Genomic DNA, 24,981 nt, shown 5'->3' with positions numbered 1-24,981 from the left:
AGTTAAAATCTGTTAAATATAGAATATAAAATGTTGGCTTTTGGGTACCTACTATGTAAATGTATTTAAGATAAAAGTACTTGGCAACGAGAACGGTAGATTAAGAAAGTATTAGTATATTGGTCAATCCATTGATGGACGATTAGGTTCACTTAGGCTTTTGTTGGAACAAGAGTCTATCTCCAAGATAATAAAATGCCGAGTGTACTTTACAGGTTTACCAGCTATAAATATGATTCCATGGATAGCAGTAAAAGCTTGTCTAGAAAATACATTGTAAGTATATTTAAATCTGCTTTCTATAACACGTTGCACTTTATAATATTAGCTCTTTGTCGGACACCCTTCGTTTCTCTGAGTGATTAATATAACGTTTAACTCGTAATCTACACCACCACACTACTGTTTCAACACTTTCCGGTCTGGTCCCCCGCTTGCCAGGGTGGAGAGCCAGGCAAGGACAATGTCTAGTCTTTCGGATAGGACGAAAAACCAACGAATACATGTTGGCGTGCACGTAAACCCTCGTCAATTGGAATAAGAATGGACCGTAGACCGTCCCTCACAGGACACTGTATGGCGTATGTCCGCCTTCATTGGCCCAGTCGGTGCAGAAAAGTAGGACGTGAAACCCCATTTCATTTACTGTATCAATACATAGATTTCGTTTAAACCAGTACACCTGTAGTCTATTGGCCAATACAATAGCTAGTCCCCGGTCCACGTTTCCTACATTCTGTTTGAATAAACTCGTTAATGTATTTAGTCGCGGTTATCATGTTTTGACATAAAGGTTTTGGCTCGGGTTGATCTTATTTTATTGTGCTAAAAGTTAATTGATTTGTTGTTAAAGTGTGTGTGTGTTTTGACACACCAACCGCATTACACAAGCGGTCTTAAAACTATATCATTTCTTTTCAGTTGTTGGAACTTTCAGACCAGACCAGAATATTTTTGGATTTTAAAAGGTCCCGGAATAGCCGTTGTTGTGGTATGTTTTTGTTACATATAACTTTTTAAATTTTAGATCTTTTATATTATGTCCGTTTAAAAGTATCAATAATCAAAGATTTTACCTCCTTTAATTGACCAATAGATATCTTTTTTGAGCTACACTAATTTGGACGTTCACTGTCAACATATTTTATATGCATAAACTTTCGTATCTTCGCCACAGAATAGCGAGACTTTTAACCCCACCCCACCCGAAAAAATACATAAAAGATATAAGCGTTTGGTAAGTTTACAGAGATTTGTTGGTCAATCTTTGTTTGTATGTGTTGATTCTTGCCATTGTCAGCACGTCTATATCCAACGAAAGTCGGTATCCTTTTTATATCCCAGGCATGCCGTATTAAACAATTATTGTTATTTTTTATCCCCCCCCCCAAAAAAAAAAAAAAAAAAAACAAACAAAAAACCAAAACCAAACCACAAAATCAAAAGCATAAAACCTAAACATTATTTTTATGTTTCAGATAAATTTCTTCTTTTTCCTCGACATATTTCGAATTCTGTTCATTCGAATTCGATCACATCATCAGCATAATGGTACTAATTACAGGTTGGTATGACCCTTTTGAATTCCGCTTCATACCCATCAGTCTGAACTGAAGTCATAGCTTCATATCAGTCAATCTGAAGTCATCACCGCATACCGGTCAATCTGATGTAATCGCCTCATACCGGTCAATATCATTTTTGATATAATACCATATGAAAGTTATCCCGAATCGGATATAACTGACTCTACTTTCACATATTTTCATTAAGAAAGAAAAGCTATTAGTTTTGAATAATGTTATATTCAAAATAACTGTAGGTACTGACCTCCTGTAAGGCTATTTAAAAACGTGAACACATCAATTTAAACCTAACTTACCGTGTCTTGGCGATGGATTGGCATAACTGTGCATGATCTGACACCCATCCGTCTAACTGCATAATCAAATTAAATGTTTTATTGACATACAGAGAAGTTTTTAAGTTTTAACACCTAAATATTTATCTTATTTCAGAAAGCTTGCTAAATTCATACTCGTGTTAATCCCATTGTTTGGGATTATGTATATGGTATTTTATGTAGCATTTCCATCCGGATTCCAAGAAAATGGATATAATGTAATTTATCTTTATATGGAAATGACCTATAATTCATTTCAGGTAAGTGTGCTTTAATTGTATCTAAACGAACATAAATTTATTTCTGATAATCCGTCATGTAAATTTGGTCATCAGTTTATAGATTTTGAACACTTTCTCTTGTATTGCTCCTTATATTCATATGCTCGCAACAATACCATAAATCTACCGATTCTCCCCACTAATACTTTACTGTGCAGCATTGACGACACGGATAGCACACTTTATGTTTTTAAAACTGTCCACTCGTATTTCGATGAACATCTATAGCACCAGAATTCAAAATCTGAGCAAATAAAGTACCCACTCACTGTAATTACGTTTTACTTATACATTATTTATTTATTCATAAGATGCAAATATATGTATCTCTCTGACTGGAAAAATATGCCTGTTCTCCAATCCCTGTTCAGATATTGACTACTAGTTAGTGGCATATTGCATTTACCTAAAATAACATTATATTATTCCACCCTACTTGCATTTAATGGTCTATTCTACATACGATCTAACGCTTCATATCAGTTATCTATCCGCTTCGAGGTCTGATTTGAACCAATGTGATCGGCTATAACCTTTGTAGTCAAGCGAAAAGTATCCTCTCGTTGGCTAAATGAGCGGTCGAAATGAAATGAAATGGGGTTTAACGTCCTACTGTTCTGCTCCTATACTGGGCTAATGAAGACGGGCATACGCCACATAGTGTGCTATGAGGGAAATTTTGCCCGGGCAACGGCACTATCGCCTACTCTTATATCGAATTCCAACTGCCAAGGGATCTTTTACGTGCATTCCAATATATACGGGACCTCGGTTTTTCGATTCATCCGACGGACTAGACAGCTGTCGTTGTCAGGGCCCTCCGTTCTGCACCACTGACAAGGGGAAACCACGTCGGAAAATCTGGATGAACTTTCTCGGCCAATGCAGGGATCGAACACCCGACCTCCTGGCTAGCGAGCCAGCGTCTTAACCACCTAGCCACCGTGGCTCCCAAATGAGGGGTGGAGTAAGGTCAGTTGAACAGAAACTTCTTATATAATTAGTTCATTATTATTTATCAATTTCTATTTTACAGGGATTCATATTGGCCTTATTATTTTGTTTTCTAAATGAAGAAGTGCAGAAAGAGATGAAGAGAGTTTGGTATCGACGGCAAACACGGAAAGGGGAAAATTTGGCGCTAACTAAACACTCCCTCATGTCGTCATGGAAAAAATCGTCATTACAATCAGTGCACACACCTACGTTACGTAAAGGACAAAAATACATGGGAGGTTCTCGAGAAAGTTCACCAGAGCTGGTGCTCGAGGAGCAAAATGTTGACAGATCAGACGACCTATTGAAACATGTGTTGAAGCATAATGCTGATATGAAAACCAATGCCGTATAGTGAAGGATCAAGGCATTACAGGGAACTATTAACGCTGTCTAGTACAGAAACAAAGCAGTTGCGGGAACTGTCTACGCTGTCTAGTACAAACCCAACGCAGTTCAGGGAACTTGTTACGCTGTCCAGAACAAAATCAACGCAGTTGTGAGAACTATCCACATTGTCTGTACAATATAATATATATTTAGTGAATGCGTGAAGTGAAAAAAAAACCCAAAGCAGTGTAAATAATACAAGTTGAATATGAACCAAGGCTATATCTAAGTACCGCTAAAGAATCGTACTGAGAAGTTGGATTAATTAGACGTAATCCACGCTTACAAAACTAAAGGTGTCACGTGGAATTGAAATATATTCAAAGATAGAGGTGTAAAAAATATATAGAACACATTGCTCAAATATTCCCATAATTTTCCGAATTGATACAAGATTTTATGTGCGAAGATCACATAGACATATATGCTAGAATAGTTAAGTCTCACGATGTTTTCAGTTCACAAATTTGACATGCAGTTGAAGCATTAATTGTTGTTTAACCTAGCAATGATCAAATTACGTCTTATAATGTCTCAGTTAACTTTGTTGAGAGTACTTGAATATTGTTATAATGACCATCTGCCAGAAGAAGTAATAATGTTGTTGAAGATTAGTAAATTATATTTTGTGAAATGTGGACACCATCACCCAATTTAAGATGTTTATTATGGTGGACAATGTAGCTTGTGTAAATTATATTGTGTTAAATGTAAATAAAATTAATGATTAAATAACACTATAGAGAGAGAGAGAGAGAGAGAGGGAGAGAGAGACAGAGAGAGAGGGGTGGAGGGTTAACAAGATGACCCTACTTTTCACGGATTAGCTTGACTGCTATACAGAACAAATTGTATGTCCGTTAACTTTATTCATATAACCAAGGTTGTTTGGAGCTATACCTCGTTAACCACACACATGGTAGCAATCTAAAACAGTAGTTTGAATTTCATTGTTAGCTTTTGGAATTCTATTAATGAGAAATGATAGCGGGTGTTCTAAAATGGTTAAACATACTCTGTACGACACCCGGTGCTACTTATAACTGTAGTCATGATTCTCATACAACATATAAAAGTTTGTTTAAATCATATACTGGCACACAATAGAGGGTAAATATATTTGATAAATATAATATTGAAAGATTTGTAGATTTTTTTATCCATGTAGTGGAGTTAGTAGAATGTGATTCCCTTCTATACTGCTGTCTCGGTCGATCTTGGGGGGATTACTCTGAAACTTTTGAAAAATGCTATGTTTAAATGAAAAGCTTATAAATCTCTGATCTATACACCTTGCCACATTGCCAATCGTCTTTCCTCTCTCATGCGCGCGGCTTGTTTCCTGTAAATAATGACGATATTTCATAGTAAAAGGTGGCTTTGTTCTTCGAGGGGTCGCGATCAGATGATAGTTTCTGGAATTGGGTCGCAAACAACAACAGGTTGGGAACCAGTGATATGGGACATATTCCTGAAACAATGGCCCGGGAAATCCCTCTCAAACCATGGCTGTACAAGGAACGAAAAGTTGGATTTTTGACGTATAGTGTGACTATTTTGTCGTCCAATGAAATCTCTCCTGAATGCCGTTGATGGAAGTCGTAGGTCTATTCAGTTGTTACGTTATGTAGGCGTGGTTGTTACTATATTTAGGGGATCACGTGGCTAAGTGGGTAAGACGCTGGCTCGCTAGCCTGGAGGTCGGGTGTTCGATCCCTGCATTGGCCGAGAAAGTTCATCCAGATTTTCCGGCGTGGTCCCCCCTTGTCAGTGATGCAGGACGGAGTGCCTGACAAGGACAGCTGTCTAGTCCTTCGGATGAGACGAAAAGCCGAGGTCCCGTGTATACATTGGAATGCACGGAAAAGATCCCTTGGCAGTTGGAATTCGATATAAGAGTAGGCGATAGTGCCGCTGCCCGGGCAAGAATTTCCCTCATAGCACACTGTATGGCGTATGCCCGTCTTCATTAGCCCAGTATAGGAGCAGAACAGTAGGACGTTAAACCCCATTTCATTTCGTTACTATATTTCTTTACGTTAACATATTGAAAGCTCCGGTTTGTTACGCTACAATAGATTGGTTGTTAACTCGACAGTTAACCTATACTCCTCGCAGTGTTTCGTTTGTAATGGAAGCAAATTTCTGTTCCTAATTATGACTGGTCAATAGTCCGATTAAAAACCAATAGGTAACTGCGTAATAAAATCATTCGGCTATAAACAGAGCTCCAAATTGGACCAAATATGTTTACATAACGTTACGTCATGACTCACGAAATATTACGCCCAATTAACTCAGAAGACAAGTCAGCAATGGCCAGAGAGGGATTTCTCGGACCATTGCTTCAGGAACATGCCAGTCATCAGTCAGTCCAACAGTGGTTGAGTGTTGGATTGGGTTGAATCAAACGAAGCACTACGAATAGTATGAGTATACAGACCAGTATATCGATATTGCAGAACGTTATTCAAAGGATTCTCAAAAGATCTAGACCCCACATGGGCTTTAATAATATCGTATTTCTTGAAAAACGGCTAATATGACAACAGCTATCATTCTAGAGAGAGTCTAATGAAAGTCATTACACATGAAATATAAAAAAAATAGGGACTACTTTTGAACAGTTTACAATCCAAATTGAATATGAATTTGACAGCGTGCTAGACATCGCCAGACCATTATTATTTTTTGTTGCCTACAGACAGTTCAGCTTGTTTGGGAGAGATAATCAATCCTCTGATAGTAGGTCTGGGAGGGATAATAAATCATCTGACAGTAGGTCTGTTAGAGATAATCCATCTTCCGATAGTATGTTTGTGACATGCAGCTAAATTTGTACATGGCTGCGGACCGGGATTGGGGAATCACCTAATCCTCCTGCTTTTGAAAAACAATTTAAATGGGTATTTACATCTATAGTCAAAATACGCCAATATGGGGGCTAACCCACCACAAATTCCTTTAGAAGGTTTTTTTGGTAGCAATTTGTTGAGCGCCTTCACTGTACATCATACTAAAACTCCACCGAAATCCAACTAGGGTTTGGAAGTTATCGATGTGACAATTTACATTGCGATGAATTTGTCTGGAAGGGAATATCCTTGGAGACTATGACATAACAGGCTATGGCGTCACACTTTTTTCATTCTAAGGAAACCACGTGCGATTCCAACAGGTGTGCTGGGTTCGTTTATTCATCAAACAGAAAACAAAAGATGCCATTTTTCTCAACGGGAATTACAATATTTCAACACGTGGGTCTGTTTAATAATGGGATCTATTAAAATTATTCAGCGATCGAGTCTTGGTTTTAAGCAATTTGATTGGTTGATAATTTGGGACACGATAACTTTGTATCTTAAAAGTTGAAATGAAATTAAATGGTTTTTAACGTCCCATTGTTCTGCACTGATAAGGCTAATGGAGACCAGAGAGAGAGAAAAATAGGGTTTAACGTCCACTCGACACAAACTAGGTCATTTCGGGACTAACATGGTTTAATTTTATTTCAATAATTCGCTTGCGCGTAGGGGTCTTTAGCAGTGGGAGGAAACCGGAGGACCCGGAGAAAACCCACGAGGTTGGAAAGGCGACCCTACTCCTTGCCACGTACAACCGGGGATTCGAAACCACGCCAGTTGACTCAATGACAGGTTTTATGATACAGCGCGCGCACGCTAACCATTCAGCCATCCAACCCCCCCCCCCCTAATGGAGACGGGCATACGTCATGCAGTGTGCTATGAGGAAAATTTTGCCCGGGCAGTGGCACTAGGGCCTACTCTTATATCGAATTCAAATTGCCAAAGGATCATTTACGTGCACGCCAATGTGCACACGGGATCCGGTTTTGCGTCCCACCCGAACGACTAGACCCGCCTTCCTGTATCCCTGACATGGGGAAACCACACCGGAAAATCTTGATGAACTTTCTCGACCAAAACCAGTTGTATAAACGGAAAATATATTTTTTGTCCCATCCGTACGGCTAGACGAGTTTGTTTAAAATCATAAATAGAAATACATAAATATCATTTTTAAAAATTTATTTTAATTTAAAACATTTTCAACACCAAGAAAGGCAAGTAAAATAATATGAAAGTAATGATAAATATAACATGCATAAAGCCATAATGATAGTAGTTAAATAAATATTGGTCACAATAAAATATAATCCAAGATGAGTAAAACCTTCGGTCAAAATCAAGGTTATCCCTCTTGCTATGTAATTCTCAGAAGTTTCACATTTCCACTTTACCTCAAAATACATCACAAAGATAAAAAAAGGGAAATGACTGTTTATGTAATTCAATCTAGCCACTTTTATACACTTTTAAACATAGATATAAAATACCGTAATAATAAAAGTAAAAATAGGTTGTTGATTAATGGAACATACGATATTAGCAGCTTAGACGTCACAGCAGTTCACAAGCTCTAGGGTTCTAATATTTCTCATGTTTTGTTGGAAATGAAAGCATTTACAAGACACCATAAACTGAGTAAGAGTAAAAACCTATTACGCAATTATCATAAATCATTAGGGTTTGTTTGCATTCTAGTTCTATATCATGCTAACGTTTATTATACAAAACATGATTGTAATTTATGTGTTCTAGTTATCGGAATTCGCTAAAATAAAATCAATGACTTCTTCGTATCATGAACAAGCTGTGTGTACAATCAGTTGACAACCTCGGTCTCTAGAGCGGCCGACAAGATTTTAAAAATGATCAAGAGACATAACTCTGGGAGTAATTATTGGACGACGGACGGACCAACGGACGTGACGACATTTCAATATGGGCGTGTTACAAATTGAAATTCTGCTTACTTGAAATCACACGATTTAAGACTCATTAACAATAAGATGTTTTTTTTTCTGTGATTTACAATATCTGACAGAAAGTTTAGTAAATATAAATATTTACATAGGGGATGATAGTACGGGCGAAATTACGATTTGCACTAAACGATGGGCGGAGAGTAGGTTACACTGAAATTCTGCTTATACCCTAAAACTTGAAATCACACGATTTACGACTCATTAACTCTAAGATGTTATTTTTTCTGTGATTTACAATATCTTACAGAAAGTTTAGTAAATATAAATATTTAGATAGCGGATGATAGTACGGGCGAAATTACGATTTGCACTAAACGATGGGCGGAGAGTAGGTGTATGCGCCCCGAGGTAGACACGCTTCAAGGTTAACCCATTCTAAGTTGAGCCGAACTCTCCCCAAAACTAATTACCTAACTAACCCAATCTAGGGTTTCGCGTCTCTAAATGGGCTAGCCGTTCGAATTACTAAGTTCCTAAAATATATCGGATTGATCAAAAATATATTCTAAATTACAGTCAATGATTAAGTTAAGGCTCAATACCACTCTTGCTGTAACTGAATAATATGTCCCAATCTTTATTCTGGTCAACAAATTGTACTATTTTACAATATTCCAATTAATTGATGATACAAATTTCATCTTAACACACCTAATTTAAAAAATTGGAAAAATTCAACTAAATAATTTAAAAAGCCTGACGTAAAGCTTTTCAAATGTGACTTGGAATTAAAAATATTTTTGAATCCTCTGGACAAGTAAAATAGGATATAATGGATAATTTACACAAGTAGGACACTAACACATCTAGTACTTAGAATAAGGATATTCTTTATTCTCTGGAGCTGTCAAGCCAGCAAGAGTGTTATTGTCCCTTTAAGGACAAGGTATTCCGATTTTGCACATGGTTAATCGATCATCTTTACAACAAAATGACAATGACCAGCATTGGTATCAATATGATATACAAAATATATAATTCTAATTTTATTTTTCTAAGAGCAGAAAAATTGTTAAACTGCTTTCAACTATCACAATATTTGTCAATGACATTATTAACGCACAATTAGCATAGGCATCAAACGATTAAAAGTAAAATTCGATCGGCGACGGATAGTTTTCATTACAATGTCACGTATTAGTCGATCAGTGTTCTCATTTGAATCGACGGTCGCCATTTTGCATAGCAACCAAAAGTCAAAATGGCCGTGAAGTTTATAATAAAACTTGAATATTTGAAGAAGACAAGTGAATCAAATTTCATTATAATTTTGATGTTTCGCCATATCAAATCAATAACATATACACTAAAATAAAATAAACAAAACAGTAACAATATGTACTATGGTAGCCAATAAGGGTAACCTTTATTTATGAAACTTAGCGAATTATTGTATCATGTAATCTAGGAGTCCACAGTTTGTTATCATTTTTCCTACTTTAAATCAAGGAATGTCAATATTCATAACATAATGAAAGAAAGGTGGTAAAGATATTCTGATTCAAAATCAAAATATTGTCTTATTCTGATTCAAAACAAACATATTTTCTTTTCCTGATTCAAAATTAGCACACTATCTTAATTCGGTTTCAAAATAAATATATTATCTATCTTATTCTGGTTCAAAAGAAAATTATTCTAATTTAATATAATCTTAAATGTATTCTCAATCACTAATTCTCAGACTACATACACCGAACTCGGTATGATACTGAACTTTAAAGTTTTTGAAGTTTATTGATTTTAACTAGAAGCGAAAATGATATAAACATTAAACCACCAAGCATTAGACAACATATACACCTACAAGGCAACAAACAACCGACAATTATTAACGTAATTGTATCTAATTGACGTCTAGTCTCTATATCAATCTGATTTCTGACATGTCTTAGAAGTGCGTGTAGATTACCCGCCCACTCACCGAGTCATACTTAGAAATAAAGTCCCTTAAAAACAGAGTACTTAACCATGGCCTTTCGTCCCTTTTCTTAAATATATTCCGACACATAAAATATTTCTCTCTGGAAAGATCAACATGTCAAATTAATGACCAACGTAAGATAAAGTTTGACAAATCCTTACAACAACATGTTGTAATAAAAACGAAGCGCGATCCTGCCGATCGCTGGGTTTTGACAACTGACGACTATCACAAAGGAGATTTGTATTGAAACAGTCGATTATAATATATTACTGATTGAACCGATGCTAGATAAATGATTTTCGATCTTTTAAAATTAATATTAAGACCAAAATAAAGTCCATGACACAAACTATGACGCGTATTTGTATGACTAAGACTGTAGCCCGGATGTTGGTCTGGGCTGATGTAGAACTGATAGCATGAATGAAGGAAATGGGGTCGAACGCCCTACTTTTCTGCTTCAATCAGACTGATGAGGACGGGCATACGCCTTGTTATGAGATAAGTTTTGCCCGGACAGCAATTGAATTGCATGTGTCAAGGTTTCCTTTACGTGTACGCCACGGTGTACACGGTACCTCAGTTGTTACATACCATACGAACGACTAGAACCCCCGTCCTGCGCCACCACTGATAAGCAGATGAACTTCCTCCGCCAACACCGGGATGGAACTTGTAACGACCAATTTAGTGAGCCAGAGCCTTATTCAAAGAGCCACACCCACAACAGTTCCCCAAAAGGATAGGTTCTCTTGAAATTATTTTCATTTCCGATCCACTGAAACGATTATCCTACACAAATTCCGAAAGATGAAATTGTCTTTAATTTAATTATTCCTTAATCTTATTTTTCTATCCTCGTTAAATGGTAAAATGGATACAATTTTTGTACTATAAAAAGTCTTTCACATACATTGCAAATGCTACTATAAATAAGTAAGCCATATTAATTTCCAGAAACTAAGATTTACACAGCAATTTTTTTCCGTAATTTTTATGCAAATACACTTGACAATTTGCAAGTTAAACAAGATAAAAGTACTTCAGAAAACTGTCTGATATTTGCAAGAACAGATATTATTACACAACAAATTCCAAGCACGTTCGTGGGTTGATACGCCGCCATACACAAACATAGCGAAGATTTACTAAATTACAAATAATTATTGAACGATAAAAAAATCCAGAAACATCTGAGTTTGCAATCTAAAGAGTCGTTATCAGTAATTCTAACAGTTGAATATAAAAAAGTTAAACCGTAGTCAGAGTACATTTAATGGAGTGAGATTTCTTTAAGTCCGTTGAAATATTTATTTTTTAATTGTGTTGATCTGCTGTGTCAGAACGAGAAGTGATGAAAAACTTTATCTTATTCTTTTTTTATTTTTAAATGGAAGTCGGCTTATACTAATTTTAGTTTCGAACGTTATACACAAAATCTCAAATATGACTTGAGCTATATGCTTGCATACAACATTCTTTGTGTAATTGAATCGATATTGGAAGTTGGAAAGTGTTTCTACATTTAATACTTTATGGCATTATATTAGTCCGTATTGGAATATAGCGGATTCGTTGTTTAACTGTCAGATGTTTGAATCGGAAATGAAAACAAGAACAACCCAATGTTTTGAAGGGAGATCCTCGTGAAGTTCCGGAACAAGCCGACTGAGTAATAGCGCCTGAAATCTGAATTGGGAATGTTCAAAAGGGTGTTCCTTTCAAGTTTCATCCAGTCCCTTTCGCAAACGACCTAGAAATAACATTTCAAATGACCCGTTCACAAGAAGAGAAATAAAATGAAATTATATGAGGTTTAACGTCCTACATTTCTGCACCGACTAGACTAATGAAAATGGGCATACGCCTTTTAGTGTTATGGGGGAAACATTTGCTCGGGGAGCGGCGTTATAGCCTACTCTTATTTCGAATTCCAGCTGTCAATGGCTCTTTTACGTGGACATGACTTCGGTTTATCGTCCCATCCAAACGCTAGATACTGTCCTTGCCAGGCTCACTGTCCTGCAATCATTGACAAGGGGAAACCACGAGGGAAAATTCCGTGGAACTTTCTCGCCCAGCACCTGGATCGAACCCTGACCCCCTTGTTAGTGAACCAGCCACCTAATCACTGAGCCACCGCCCCACCCCCTACAAGAAGAGGAAAAAGAACAATAGCGGCGCTTAGACGCCGTGGGGTGTGATACAACATGGGTTAAAAACAATCGCTTGGCGATTCCCCGATGCCATATATCAAATCAGCACACCAGGTTGAAACAAAATATATATTATTTTTTTTTACTTGAGATCCAATTTAGAACACGGCTCCATAGGTACTTAACAACAATAATTTTAAGCAAATTAAAAGGATAACTCTATTTTGTTTGGTCTGATTATCTACACGTCATAAGATCTAGCTTCAGAACAACTGCACCAGTCTTTCATGAGTTTATTAAGAGAGAGAGAGAGAGAGAGAGAGAGAGAGAGAGAGAGAGAGATATGGGGTTTACCGTCCACTCGAAACACCCTAGGTCATATCGGGACTAACATAATATGGTTCAAATTTATTTCAATAATTCGCTTTCATTGACTGATCTATAGACTAACAAATTGCAAAAAAATTGAAAACTTTTGAATTGGTAAAATGACGAAAATACTGCTGTACCTTGATAATACTGGTATGGGTATATTATATTCCAAGTTTGTCATTGATCTTGCTGTTCATAATGTGAACACTTATCAGATATCTCAGCAGTTGATAGCATTTTACACCAATGATTTGAGCATTTTAATTGAAAAATAATCACGGTAACTAATATATACATATTGAGATAGAGTAACGGTTTGTACACAAAGAATAATACTACATATAGACAATATATATTAATACATATATAAGTAATAAATAAAAAAATAAAATAGTGGTTCATAGGCTATTATACATGTATATATTTTGTTGGGATGCCAAAGCCCAACCCCGCCCCCTCTCACATTTGCACGCGCAAACTTTGAGATATAACGGGCTACACCAAGTTAATCCAATATATTAAATTGTTAAAGAAGCATTATGCGTGATGTAGAGAAGGAGTTTGTCGTTCTTGCTATTATAGTTCAAAAATAGATAATGAAATACAAATATAGAATGAAGTGAATGAAGTTTTGACAAGTAATTGCCAGAAATTGCCTATCACAGTTCAGATACTCGATCGTCAAGAAACCCCGAAACGACAATCAAAGAAGTCTCGATTGGCAGTCCTTGTATCGACACTCACAGTGGGTGGCGTCATACAATACGGCCACAAAAAACGCCCGGCTATAGACAATTTTTGCTCTCGCATAATGCCTTTTCAATTATTACATTTTTACATTTTAAAGAGACGTTAATAGCCTGGATAATCCTTCGTCAGAAAAACTCTGGTTCAAAATACTTTTATTTCAATAAGAGTACATTTTGTAGTCTGATACGCCAACCATTTCATCAATCTTCAAAAAAAAACAGTGTAAAGAGGTACTTGCAATCTGTTTTGAATCAAATATCCCCCATGTTTGGGAAAATCACAATCCTTAGTAAAACTGCAACTTTGATTAGGCCTAGTTACTATTCATTTGGTCTGATTACTCAAATAAATGAACTGTGCATCGTTTCGTATAAATATATTGTTCGCCACACACTGCGAATCGGGATTCATTGCCAACCCTTGTTTATATATCTTTGATCACAACCTCGGTCGTAGCAACAGTCCAATCTATTACGTATCAAATTTATCCAGAAATTATCAATTTTAATTAATTTTGTCTTGGTTGTATGTTTATGTATTTGATCATTTGCATTACGTGTAATAATAATATAGTTACCTATATAGGTCGCTACGTTTAATTTTCCGTCCACGATATTTAACAAGTAAGTAGATATGTTCATCTAACATACTTTACTTATTGTGTAGATTTAATGACTTCATAGATCCATAGAAGCGAAACATATACCATGAGACAATCAGTAAAGTGAATGTTGTAACCCGAACTTTGTATGTAATAAACGTGAATTTTCAAATAAGAAAGAACTTGTTCTAATTACGTCTCCGTATTGCACACGTCAACAGAAAGATCCGTGGCATAATAACCACCGGTCATACTTATCTACTCAGTATTCTATGCTAGTTTTTCCATCTGTAGATGACGATGAACACTGTGTAGCTATCATTTTAGTTGCTATGTTCATAAGAAACAAGTTCACCTCACTGAAAGATCCGTGGCGCAATGACCCTGGTCATATTTATACATCGAGTCGTCTGATTGCTCGTTTGTCAATCTGTAGATGACGATGAACACACGATCTAAAGGTCTTTTCGGTTGTTCCATTAATAAGAAACTAGTTCACGTAAATATCAACAAATCCCTTATTATCACAGTTCTTTACTTTTCCTTAGTCCCAAGCTAAAGGCCAAAAAAAACAATAACATATTACCCGTTAAAATCCACCTCGTACTTAAGGCAACATTGACCCAATAGCTTATATCAGTAAGGGATCTTCTTAGAAGTAAGAAGCCATTGAGTATGTACATCTTCGACTCAAATTCCGTGATCCCTTTGATAATCCTTAATACTTGTTCAAAAACGATATAGTCGAGGTACTCTTACACAGATTCCGGGGAGATGGAGTCGTCGTCGTCACTTTTATTCACGTAAGATGGAAGGTCCAAGTGATTTCCAGATCTCACAGCGCCATTACACGGAGTTACGTTGCCGCCATTTTCTACCTGAGTATCTTTTTTGAGGATGTGCATTGCACGTGATTTGAGTCTAGTCATGACGTCATCATTTCTGAAGTCATTGGTAATCTTACACTGATCGTCATTAAACAAAGAGTTTGTTTTATCACAAGCGGCAGTTCTTTGGGTGTGATACGACGTTTTCTTCCACGAAGAAAGCCCAAATGACCGAGTCAAGACTATGCTGTCACTTCGACGACTTTGACGTCGATACCACATCCTCTTCAGCTCTGCGTGGACCTCTTCATTCAAAAAACAAAACAACAAAGCCAAGATGAAACCCTGTAAAAAGATAGAATGGTAAATGTATTTGCCTATACACCAAAAATCAACATCATCGTGATCCCAGTGATTATCAATACGTGTACCCACAAATGTTAATCGTGTGTAGTACTCCCAGTCTGGGGTTAATCCATAGTTCTGCTACGATCTGAACATACGACGATTCTAGAACCTTCTTTACCAAGGTTAACTCCATTAGTGGGCAATCCGAAGAGGTAGGCCAAAACAATTGACTAAATTTGGATTACAAAATCCAATTATCGAATACTTTAATCATGGATAATAATTAGGAGTTGCAAGAAAACACACAAAATATCAAAATTTACTCACCTGGAACGAATTATATGCCATTTCTATGTATAATTGAGTCATATCCAATTCATTTTCAAAACCGGTAGGAAAGGAAACATAGAAGACGATGTGCATGACTCCAAATAATGGTATCAAAACTAAGATAAATTTAGCCAAGCGTCTGAAATAGAGAAGAGCGTAAGTAGATTTGATCTCTGGTATTATTAAAGTTAAATCTTTAAAAGGAATATGAGTCCAAAAATGGTCCAATTCCGTTCAGTATGATGAATGGAAAATCTGTCAACATTTGAAATGCACAAGTCAACACAAATCAGCGCCACCAGTGATTTTCGCTGAAATCATTTAACGGCCCTATTTTTAATCCGGTTGAATTCAAGCTGGGGGAGTATAACCGGTGATAATTGTTATTTTTTTGTTTTTAATTAACCGTTAAATAATTAATTTGGGTACAAATTAGAGCGGAAGAAGTAGTAGAAAATTTGATATTTTCCGAAAAATGTAGATGACGCACGACGACTTTGCTAGAAAAACGGTAATAAGGAAATGATATGCAATGAAGTTGAACGCTCCACTTGTCTGCAACAACCAGAGAGATACGGATGGGGATACGACATGCAGTGATTTATGGGGTATTTTGGTCGGACAGCGGCGTTTCCGCCTGCTTTTCATCGAACTCAAATTGATATAGGTTCTTTTACGTACACGCCAACGACTACACGGGTTTTATTCCTGTTGGGAAAACTAGACGATTCTCCGTGCAGTACACAACGGACTAGTGGAAACCAACGGGTACCATAGCCACTGAGCCACAATGGCTCCCCAATGCAACATAATCAAAGATATGATTAAAATATTTTCACAGGTTCTAATCATTATGTTGGAATTTGACTGTTAAAGTTTAGATTGGTGTTAATTAAATATGGATGTAATGTAGGTCTATGTTATATTAGAAGGAAACGCGAAACGTCTAATCCTATTATTCCCACTTAATTAAAGCAAGATACTGTGATGTTTATTACAAAAACCTGCAAATCTCATAAATCTATATTTAGTTCATTAGTTTGGATTCAACACACAGCTATTATTATGTTCAATTAAAGATGCAGTTTTTTTTAAAGATTTGAATACAGATCTGACAGATCTCGCTATATTAGTTTCAAAAAAAGATTTGGAAAAGGGAATATTATATTGAAAATTCAGTCAAACAATCGAGACCGCGTTTAATTTCATGGCAATGACACTTGACAATCGACACTTTGTTTATTATCATGGCAGTGGTGCTTGACAATCGGATATAGCTTGTCAAACGTACGCTGACTGCAATTTTTAATATATTTATTTTTCATTATCTTGTTTTGAACTATAGCAAGTTATAGCAACGACAAGCGCTTTATCTAAATCTTACATAATGCATCTTTAAAAGTATAAGTCGTAGATTAAAAACTTTACATATTTTTTTATGTCATTTTCTTAATTCAAATACACAGCCTTGTTTATCTTCCACCTATTTTATGAAATACCTAAATATAGCAAAATGTAATTCAAGATAAAAAGACAAAAACTGCATTTAGTTTAACTTAAATATATCTGAAAGGCAAACAGATTTTCATAACCGCCAAGTCTAATCTCCGTAAAAGTGTTAATCTAGACAGAAAAATTCTTATGGGCTGTTCTTGTGTTCGGTAATCATAAAAACTATCAAAATTTGGCCAACTGACTTTGTGTATACCGTTTCTTTAGATAAGATCCTGGCAGATTTTGAATTAAATATTAAACATCTGTCCCCGCGCTGACCCTTTCTCTTCAGCGAATATTAAAACTATTTGTCTGTGACAGACACCCTCATTGATTCAGATACCAAATAATATTATTTATGACGAATACTTAAATACTACCCACAGCCCATTTACCCAACCAGAGTTGTCTTTTCTTGCAGTTCACAAAACTAGACTTGTAATGAGAGTGAAATGAAATAGGATTTAACGTCTTACTGTTCACGAATGTAGTGCAAGTAATAAATAGACAATTTTTTCCTTAATTTTTTTCTCCCCTCTTCCTGCATTTTTGGGTTGACTTTTTGGTCTAGAATTGAAGAAAAGGGGTCAAATTTGCAATTTCATGGCAGTTTTGGGTAATACTGATGATATTACAGCGGAGGGATAGGGGGTGTAAAGTGTCTTTCTGCAGAGCAATCATTGTGTCGGAAGTGAGATTTCCACCCCAGTCAACATCAAATCCCCGTAGCAAAAATTCTAAACGGTCAACCCCCTACAAAATTATGATGAGGATATTGCCAAATGTGGTCCCCATTGTGCCTATAAAGATTGGAAACAACTGTATGTTGAGCAAAAAGCTACAGCCTGTGATGTTACAGCCCTTTAACATTGAAGTCAATGGGCAAATAATTACTAGTCTGAGACCTTATGAAGGCAGACGTACGCCATGCAGTGTTCTCTGCGGGAAGCTTTTCCCGGAAAGCGGCACTACAGCCTACTCTTATATCGAATTCTAACTGTCAAGGGGAAACCACGCTGGGAAATCCAGAGTAACCTGAGACTTCCAGACTAGCTAGTCAGCGTCTTATCCACTGAGCTTCAGTGATATTTATAAAATAAGTATAGTTTTTCAACAGGAACAAAACGTTAAGTTAGATTGATTTACAGCACACATACAATAAAAATAACAGAATTAATGACAGATTTGGGTGTGGTTTTTTTTCAAAAAAAAAAGAAGACAAGTTAAAGGCAGAAAGAACTGAGATAAATTTGTTGTACTGGAAACAGTAAATGTTAAAACATTTGTTTTCTACACATTCTTTCTGTAAATCACAATTTAACATCGGGACACACCTTAGATTTTACGTTAAAAACAGGTTATCAATCAATAATGTTTAAATAATTTATTTCCCGTATACGTCAATTTAAAGCCTAGGCCACACCTTCCATTTTGTCGGGAAAGCAGTAGTCCACGGTTCGAATACAGTGTAAGTACGGTTTGCCACGGGAGCCACCGGCGCTAATACGGCTAATACCTTGGTTAAAGTAGTAACATTGTTCTTCCCGGACAACTGCAGTTTCACCGTGGTCTAGCCACAGATCCCTATGTTGTCCACGGTACCGGAAGGTGTGACTGGGGCTTGAAATCGAGTTGATGAAGCGTTGTATAAAAGTCCAGAATTAATGTTCAAGAACACGCGCCATTGCAGTACAGTTTGCAGGTTTGGCTTTTTATAAACTGTGCAATACTGCCTTAGGGTATTTACAACTGAATACATTCGAGAAACCAAGGAGACGCGTTCTGGAGAGATTATTGTGAAAACATTAAGCTTTTATTTAACACTTATAGCGAAACTCACCTGTACTGGGTTCTACCCACATGCCTTTGATTAGTACGAACACGTGTACATAAAACACGTAGTATATCCAGAAAAAAGACGAAATTAATCTGTAAAAATATGTAAGATGATTAACCGACACTGATCGAATTCAGATTGCGAGTATATTAAAGAGGCCTTGCTACTTTAAAAAAGAAAATATAACCTGAGATTCAGAATAACCCCATATATATAGAGGATATTTGTCGTTTTAGAGTGAATAACATATTTTATTTCATCGAGAAGCAAGAAAACTTATATTTTCACGAATGCTACGCATTCGTGAAAATATAAACGTTTTCTTGCTTAGAGATGAAATAAAATATGTTATTCACGACAAAACGACAAATGTTCTATTTATTTTATGATTGTACAATCATTTTAGGTAAAAATAACATGGACTACTACTAGCCAGTGGAATAACACTTTTATTTCACTGATAAAACGCCGTATTCCACTACTGATCATAAAATAAAACCAATTACCCTAAAATATAAACAATATTCAAACTTAACATAGCTTTTTACCCAAAATGTTGTATTATATTGAAAATAAATCAGATACAGGTAATTACCCAAATATAATGTTCAAAATAACCCTAGATACAGGTTATTGCCCATAACATAATATTATCATAATTCAAATACCCAAAATAATCAGTTGATAACCAGTTGTCTATCCACTAAGACATAAATTTATAAGTTTTAAGAAAACGACCTTGTCATTGGCCAAATTATATTTTTCGCTCATAACAATAACAAACGCAGTACCAATTTCATGAAAAAGGGAAAAGGACAATCACAGAGCTAGCACGACCTTAACAGAACATCGAGTCGAGACTAAAATACAAAATTCTTTTTATAGTTTTGCGGCGATGATTGGAAGAACAATTATGTCTGGAAATTAGCATTTCTTCCTACTTCTCTTGGAATTCCCGCTGCAAAGACCTCCTTACATTTCTAATCCATCCGAACGATTTGACACACTTTCAAATGACACATATGTGAGCGGCGCATGAAAACGAAACCAAAGAACACCGCCTGTGAGATTACATGGGGTTCGCTAAAATTCTAAAGAGATGAATGAAATGAAATGGGGGTTTAACGTCCCACTGTTTTGCACCAACTGGGGAAATAAAGACGGTCTAAAAATTTGAATCATCGCTGAAGCCAATTATATAAAATCAAATGGGGGTTTAACTCCCACATTTCGGCAACGGATGGGGTAATAAAGACGGTTTAAAGAGATAAACCACTGGCCTGCAGAAATCGATTTAATTGTATGCGTACTGGTATCTTAATAGCGATTCAAACTAAATATTTCTTATCTTCTATTCTCAATGTGGAAAACTTTTCTTCAGTGAATATTAACTTTTATCATATCATTTTTCAACGTCACGTCCATGATCTGTACGAATTCCTATTTCGAGATCTGTTGGTTTTTGTTTCTGATTATCAGCTTTTGAATTTGATTGAATTCATCTCCAACAGTTTATATGAAATCTCTTAGTAAACAAGAATTTCGCCAATGTTATATCTGGTATAAATACACCGACAAAAGAAACGCCCGAATTCCAACTATAATAGATATCAGATATCAAAAAGAAAACCAAAACAATACAACACAACCCTCAACGCAAATCTGTTTACGGGTATACATAACTTCAATTTCTTTCTTAAAAGCATTTCAGTGATAGTGAACTTAAGAATTATACGTTTCATAAAACTAATTGACGTAACTGTTATTGGTGATAATAGAAAAATTGTGATAGTTTTTAACTTTATTCAATAAAAATGTTATGGATGTAGGTCACGTCTCTTAAACCATAGAATCAAAGAGAATAATCATTTTCTTTTGTTTTTCTCTACCTGTCTAAGACAATTCCTTAGCCTTAGGTGTTAATTTTAAAACAAAGGCTAAGTTCAAAATCGTGTTCTTATAGATTCTTAATTATTGACATTATTCACTTTTGTCATTTGAAGATGTCAGTAGAGCATTTATCATTGCCAGACAAAGATGTTAATTACTTTATAAATAAGGCATAAATCTTTTGTTAGTTGTCGAGGGTGTACACATGCAAGCCTTTTGTTCAATATAAAGCTACTGGAACCTTTCTAAGATATCAATAATAACATTTTTATCATCATTAATATTATTCATATTCTGTTTTTGTTAACTATTGAAACTAGACAGACTTCAAACCTAAATGAAGTCACCAAATTGCATTGTTGGTGGCTAATGCTCGGTCTATTCTCGTAACAAAATAGCGCGGTAATATTACAAATAAATTCTTAAAAATAATATCTTACCACAACTGTAGCCATCAAAGGACCGTGCATTATCCAGATATATCCAGCATGGGTATTAATGTTCCAACAGCTGAAATGAAATAAAAAAACGGTGATATTAAGTTTTCATTTGAAAAATTTTAATTAAAAAAATCCTATAAATACAGTATAAGTCTATGGAACTAGTTTCTGCTTTGCTGTTCCGTAGGCAAGATAATAACAAAACAAATTTGTCTCATGGTGCCACACTGAATATGTCGATGGTACAGTGGAACCCGGGGATTCCATTGCAGTGTTGGCCGAGAAAGTTCCTCGGAATTTTCAAACTCAGTCAAGATATTCACCTAAGGCACATCTACATCTACTTTGAACATTCTACTTCACTTAAAAGGAGATGTATTGTGTACTAAGCCTAAACAGAATATACTCGTCATCCAACTTAGTCAATGTATTGATGTAGTGGAACTATACACATAAGATTGGAAAGAGAAAGAAATAGAAATGGAGTTTAACGCCCACTCGACACGCTTGCGCGTTGGGGTCTTTAGCAGGGGGGGGGGGGCAAACCGGAGGGCCCGTAGAAAACCCACGAGGTTGGACAGGCGACCCTGCTCCTTGTCACGTACAAGCGTGAATCGAAACCACACTACTTGACTCAATGACAGACCTTATGATGCAACACGCATGCGTTAACCATTCCCCGCCTCATAAGAGTGGACATTCTAGCTTAATTAGAAGATAAGTGACCGACAGACATGTTTTAGAATCTATAGAAGAAAATGAAAACAACTTAAAAAAGGAGCATCTTACATTCGTTGCGAAACATGGTGATAAGCAACGAAACCTTTGCCCCTCCCCCGCTGATATGTTGACAAGCAACGAAACAGCCAAGTCGTCCGAAAACTCAAATAACGACTGTCGCATATCGATTATTTTGTAGGTAACAGAAACATTTATAAGACATTAACATTGATCAAGGGCAACAATCCATGAAGAACTGTCAGAAATAATTTGATGGCTTCTTCATTGCGCTGACATAACAATGTATGTACGTGTATTCACGTGTATTCAATAGAATTCTTCATCCCAGGAACATAAACACTGTTACTAAATTTCAAGTCATTCAAATTCTAATATTCGCCTTTCGATTTGATGAGATATGAAGCTATTCTATAACAAATAATATGCTATATTAAAGAATTATAATCTGACATAATGTTTATTTCTTCTAACCTGAGTCACAATCTGTTACAAAAAGAATATAAGGGCCAATTTTAGTTTGGAACAAAGTCTGCCAATAACTCGAGAAACGGCGTGGACAATTTGTCGGGTTTATATTTTATTAATAAACCTTGGTTGGTGTACGTAGGCCTTAAAAGCGCCATGTTATTGTCTCTTCACATGGCAGTATGTAACAGTTATATAAACCAATTTGTTTGTGTAACATAATACATAGCTATCAAGAAAATACTCAGAACATTGCAAAATATAGTTTATGTGCTTTTTACGGGTTCAAAGAATACAACAGCTTTCATATATAACGAGTTAAAAATATAACTGACTTAAGAGAAAACTTGCAGAATTAACAGTGTACTCATTGCTACAAATGAATTTAAAGATAGGTTGCCAGGCAACGAAACATAGGCTCACAGTAGCTATATCGTCCGGGCAGTCAACAAGAGTTTTCGCATATTTTTACTTTTTTTGGTAATGAAACGTTTATAATACATTAAAATCTGATTAAGAGTAACAACTCATTAAGTAATTATCAGAAAACCATTAGAATTTGTTTGTTTTTTATAAAGTTCTGTCCCATGCTAATGTTTAGTATACAAAACTTTTAACATCATGGATTTAGCTGTTCAAGTCATAAAGATTCATTGAAAATCAATATACTTGTTCGTCTCAAGACCTTAAACTCTGTGTACCAATCTGAAGTCAATCGGATGATAACTTTAGCCTCTAGAGCGTCACAAGATTTTTCAAAGTGATCAAGGGCCATAACTCTGGCAGTAATTATCCGAAATCGTTGAAAATCAATATTATTCTTCATCTCAAGACCTCAAACACTGTGTATAAATTTAAAGTCAATCGGATAATAATTTTAGCCTCAACAGCGTCCACAAGATTTTTCAAAGTGATCAAGGGCCATAACTCTGGCAGTTATTATCGGAAATCGCTGAAAATCAATAGGCTTCTTTGTCTCATGACCTTAAACACCGTGCATAAATTTAAAGTCAATCGGATATTAACTTTAGCCTCTAGAGCGTCCACAAGATTATTCAAAGTGATCAAGGGCCATAACTCTGGCAATATTTATTGGAAATCACTGAAAATCAATAGGATTCTTCATCTTATGGCCTTAAACACTGTGTATAAATTTAAAGTCAATCGGATATTAACTTTGACCTCTAGAGCGTCCACAAGATTTTTTGAGGTGATCAAGGCCCATAACTCTGGCAGTAATTATCGGAAATCGGTGTATAAATTTGAAGTCAATCGGATATTAACTTTGACCTCTAAAGCATCCACAAGATTTTTTGAAGAACTCAAGGGCCATAACTCTGGCAGTAATTATCGGAAATCGCTGAAAATCAATAGGCCTCTTCGTCTCATGACCTTAAACACTGTGTATAAATTTAAAGTCAATCGGATACTAACTTTAGCCTCTAGAGCGTCCACAAGCAATTGTGGACGGACGGACGGACGGACGGACGGGGGCGACGACAATATACGACCACATTTCAATGTGGGCGTATAAAAATGTAAATAAAAAAAAAAATCTATGTCTAATTGTTTGATCTGAAGGATTGAGAAACTACTTTCAAATATAATGATCTTAAAGGATACCACTGAAATCTATAAATTTTGCATAATTTATTTGAATTATGTTTTGAAATCTTGAACACCGATGTCCGCCCCAAGTAATGTTAGTGCCTCTCGGACACTTACACACGCTATTTATTACAGTTAAGCTTAAAACATTTTTTGAAAGTAAAATTGTTTATCGTAGCCTCTTAATTGGCCAGATACCAATGAAATGGAATTAGGTTACCCGGTAATTAAATATGCAAAGAATTCCATTGCTGTCATTGCAGTAGTTCTAAGGCGTGGGTGGCTTTGGAGTTGGAACCTAGAAGCGTATCTATTTCACTTTTTATACATTCACTAGAACTAAAGTTATTGTGTTTCAAAGAAATAGTCTAAGAAATTTCAGTAGACCAAACGTGTGGGTGGCTTTAAAGTTCGAACTTGGTATTCATAATTAAAACCCATTCACTAGAAATAAATTTATTGTATTTTAAATTAAAGAGTGTGGCGAAAGAACTGGAGGACCAAAATACTTGGTAGCTGTCTTCATTGCGGAAGGGCAAAACAGTCTATATCCAGCTTTATTCTTATTAAATATATAGAATGGATTCCTTGCCGATCATACAGCGAAGACGAACTTATGTATGCACTGTTACATGTTATCAAGCTACTTATGTAAAAGGCTACACCCGAGGCAAGTATGTGACCACAGAAAGGTATGTCTATATAATACCAAATAAAGAATATCAGATGGTCTAAAATAGAAGCAACGAGAATGGAATATTGGCAATACTAATCTA

The 24,981-nt window shown here is 35.9% G+C and overlaps 1 protein-coding gene and 1 long non-coding RNA gene across 5 annotated transcripts in view; one reads left to right on the top strand and one right to left on the bottom strand.

Annotated features, from left to right (window-relative positions):
- Window positions 1-4,673, top strand: part of LOC126832472 (parathyroid hormone/parathyroid hormone-related peptide receptor) — a 67,768-nt gene extending 63,095 nt beyond the window's left edge. For all 4 annotated transcript variants that reach the window (XM_050563263.1, XM_050563262.2, XM_050563261.2 and 1 more), the window contains 5 exons: window positions 216-276; window positions 922-991; window positions 1,479-1,564; window positions 2,019-2,163; window positions 3,221-4,673. In XM_050563263.1, coding sequence (XP_050419220.1) covers window positions 216-276; window positions 922-991; window positions 1,479-1,564; window positions 2,019-2,163; window positions 3,221-3,535 — 677 coding nt within the window. In that variant the 3' untranslated portion in view covers window positions 3,536-4,673. The remainder of the gene's footprint in view (window positions 1-215; window positions 277-921; window positions 992-1,478; window positions 1,565-2,018; window positions 2,164-3,220) is intronic.
- A 14,391-nt stretch (window positions 4,674-19,064) lies between these two features.
- Window positions 19,065-24,981, bottom strand: part of LOC126832486 (uncharacterized) — a 31,989-nt gene continuing 26,072 nt past the window's right edge. The window contains exons 3-4 of the long non-coding RNA XR_007684733.2: window positions 21,392-21,461; window positions 19,065-19,153 (exon numbers count right to left, since the gene is read on the bottom strand). This is a non-coding gene — a long non-coding RNA (uncharacterized LOC126832486). The remainder of the gene's footprint in view (window positions 19,154-21,391; window positions 21,462-24,981) is intronic.

Source organism: Patella vulgata, chromosome 9, assembly GCF_932274485.2.
Source record: "Patella vulgata chromosome 9, xgPatVulg1.2, whole genome shotgun sequence".
Lineage (NCBI taxonomy): Eukaryota > Metazoa > Mollusca > Gastropoda > Patellidae > Patella > Patella vulgata.
The sequence above is the reverse complement of the archived record's forward strand: the minus strand, read 5'-3'. Positions and strand labels throughout refer to the sequence as shown.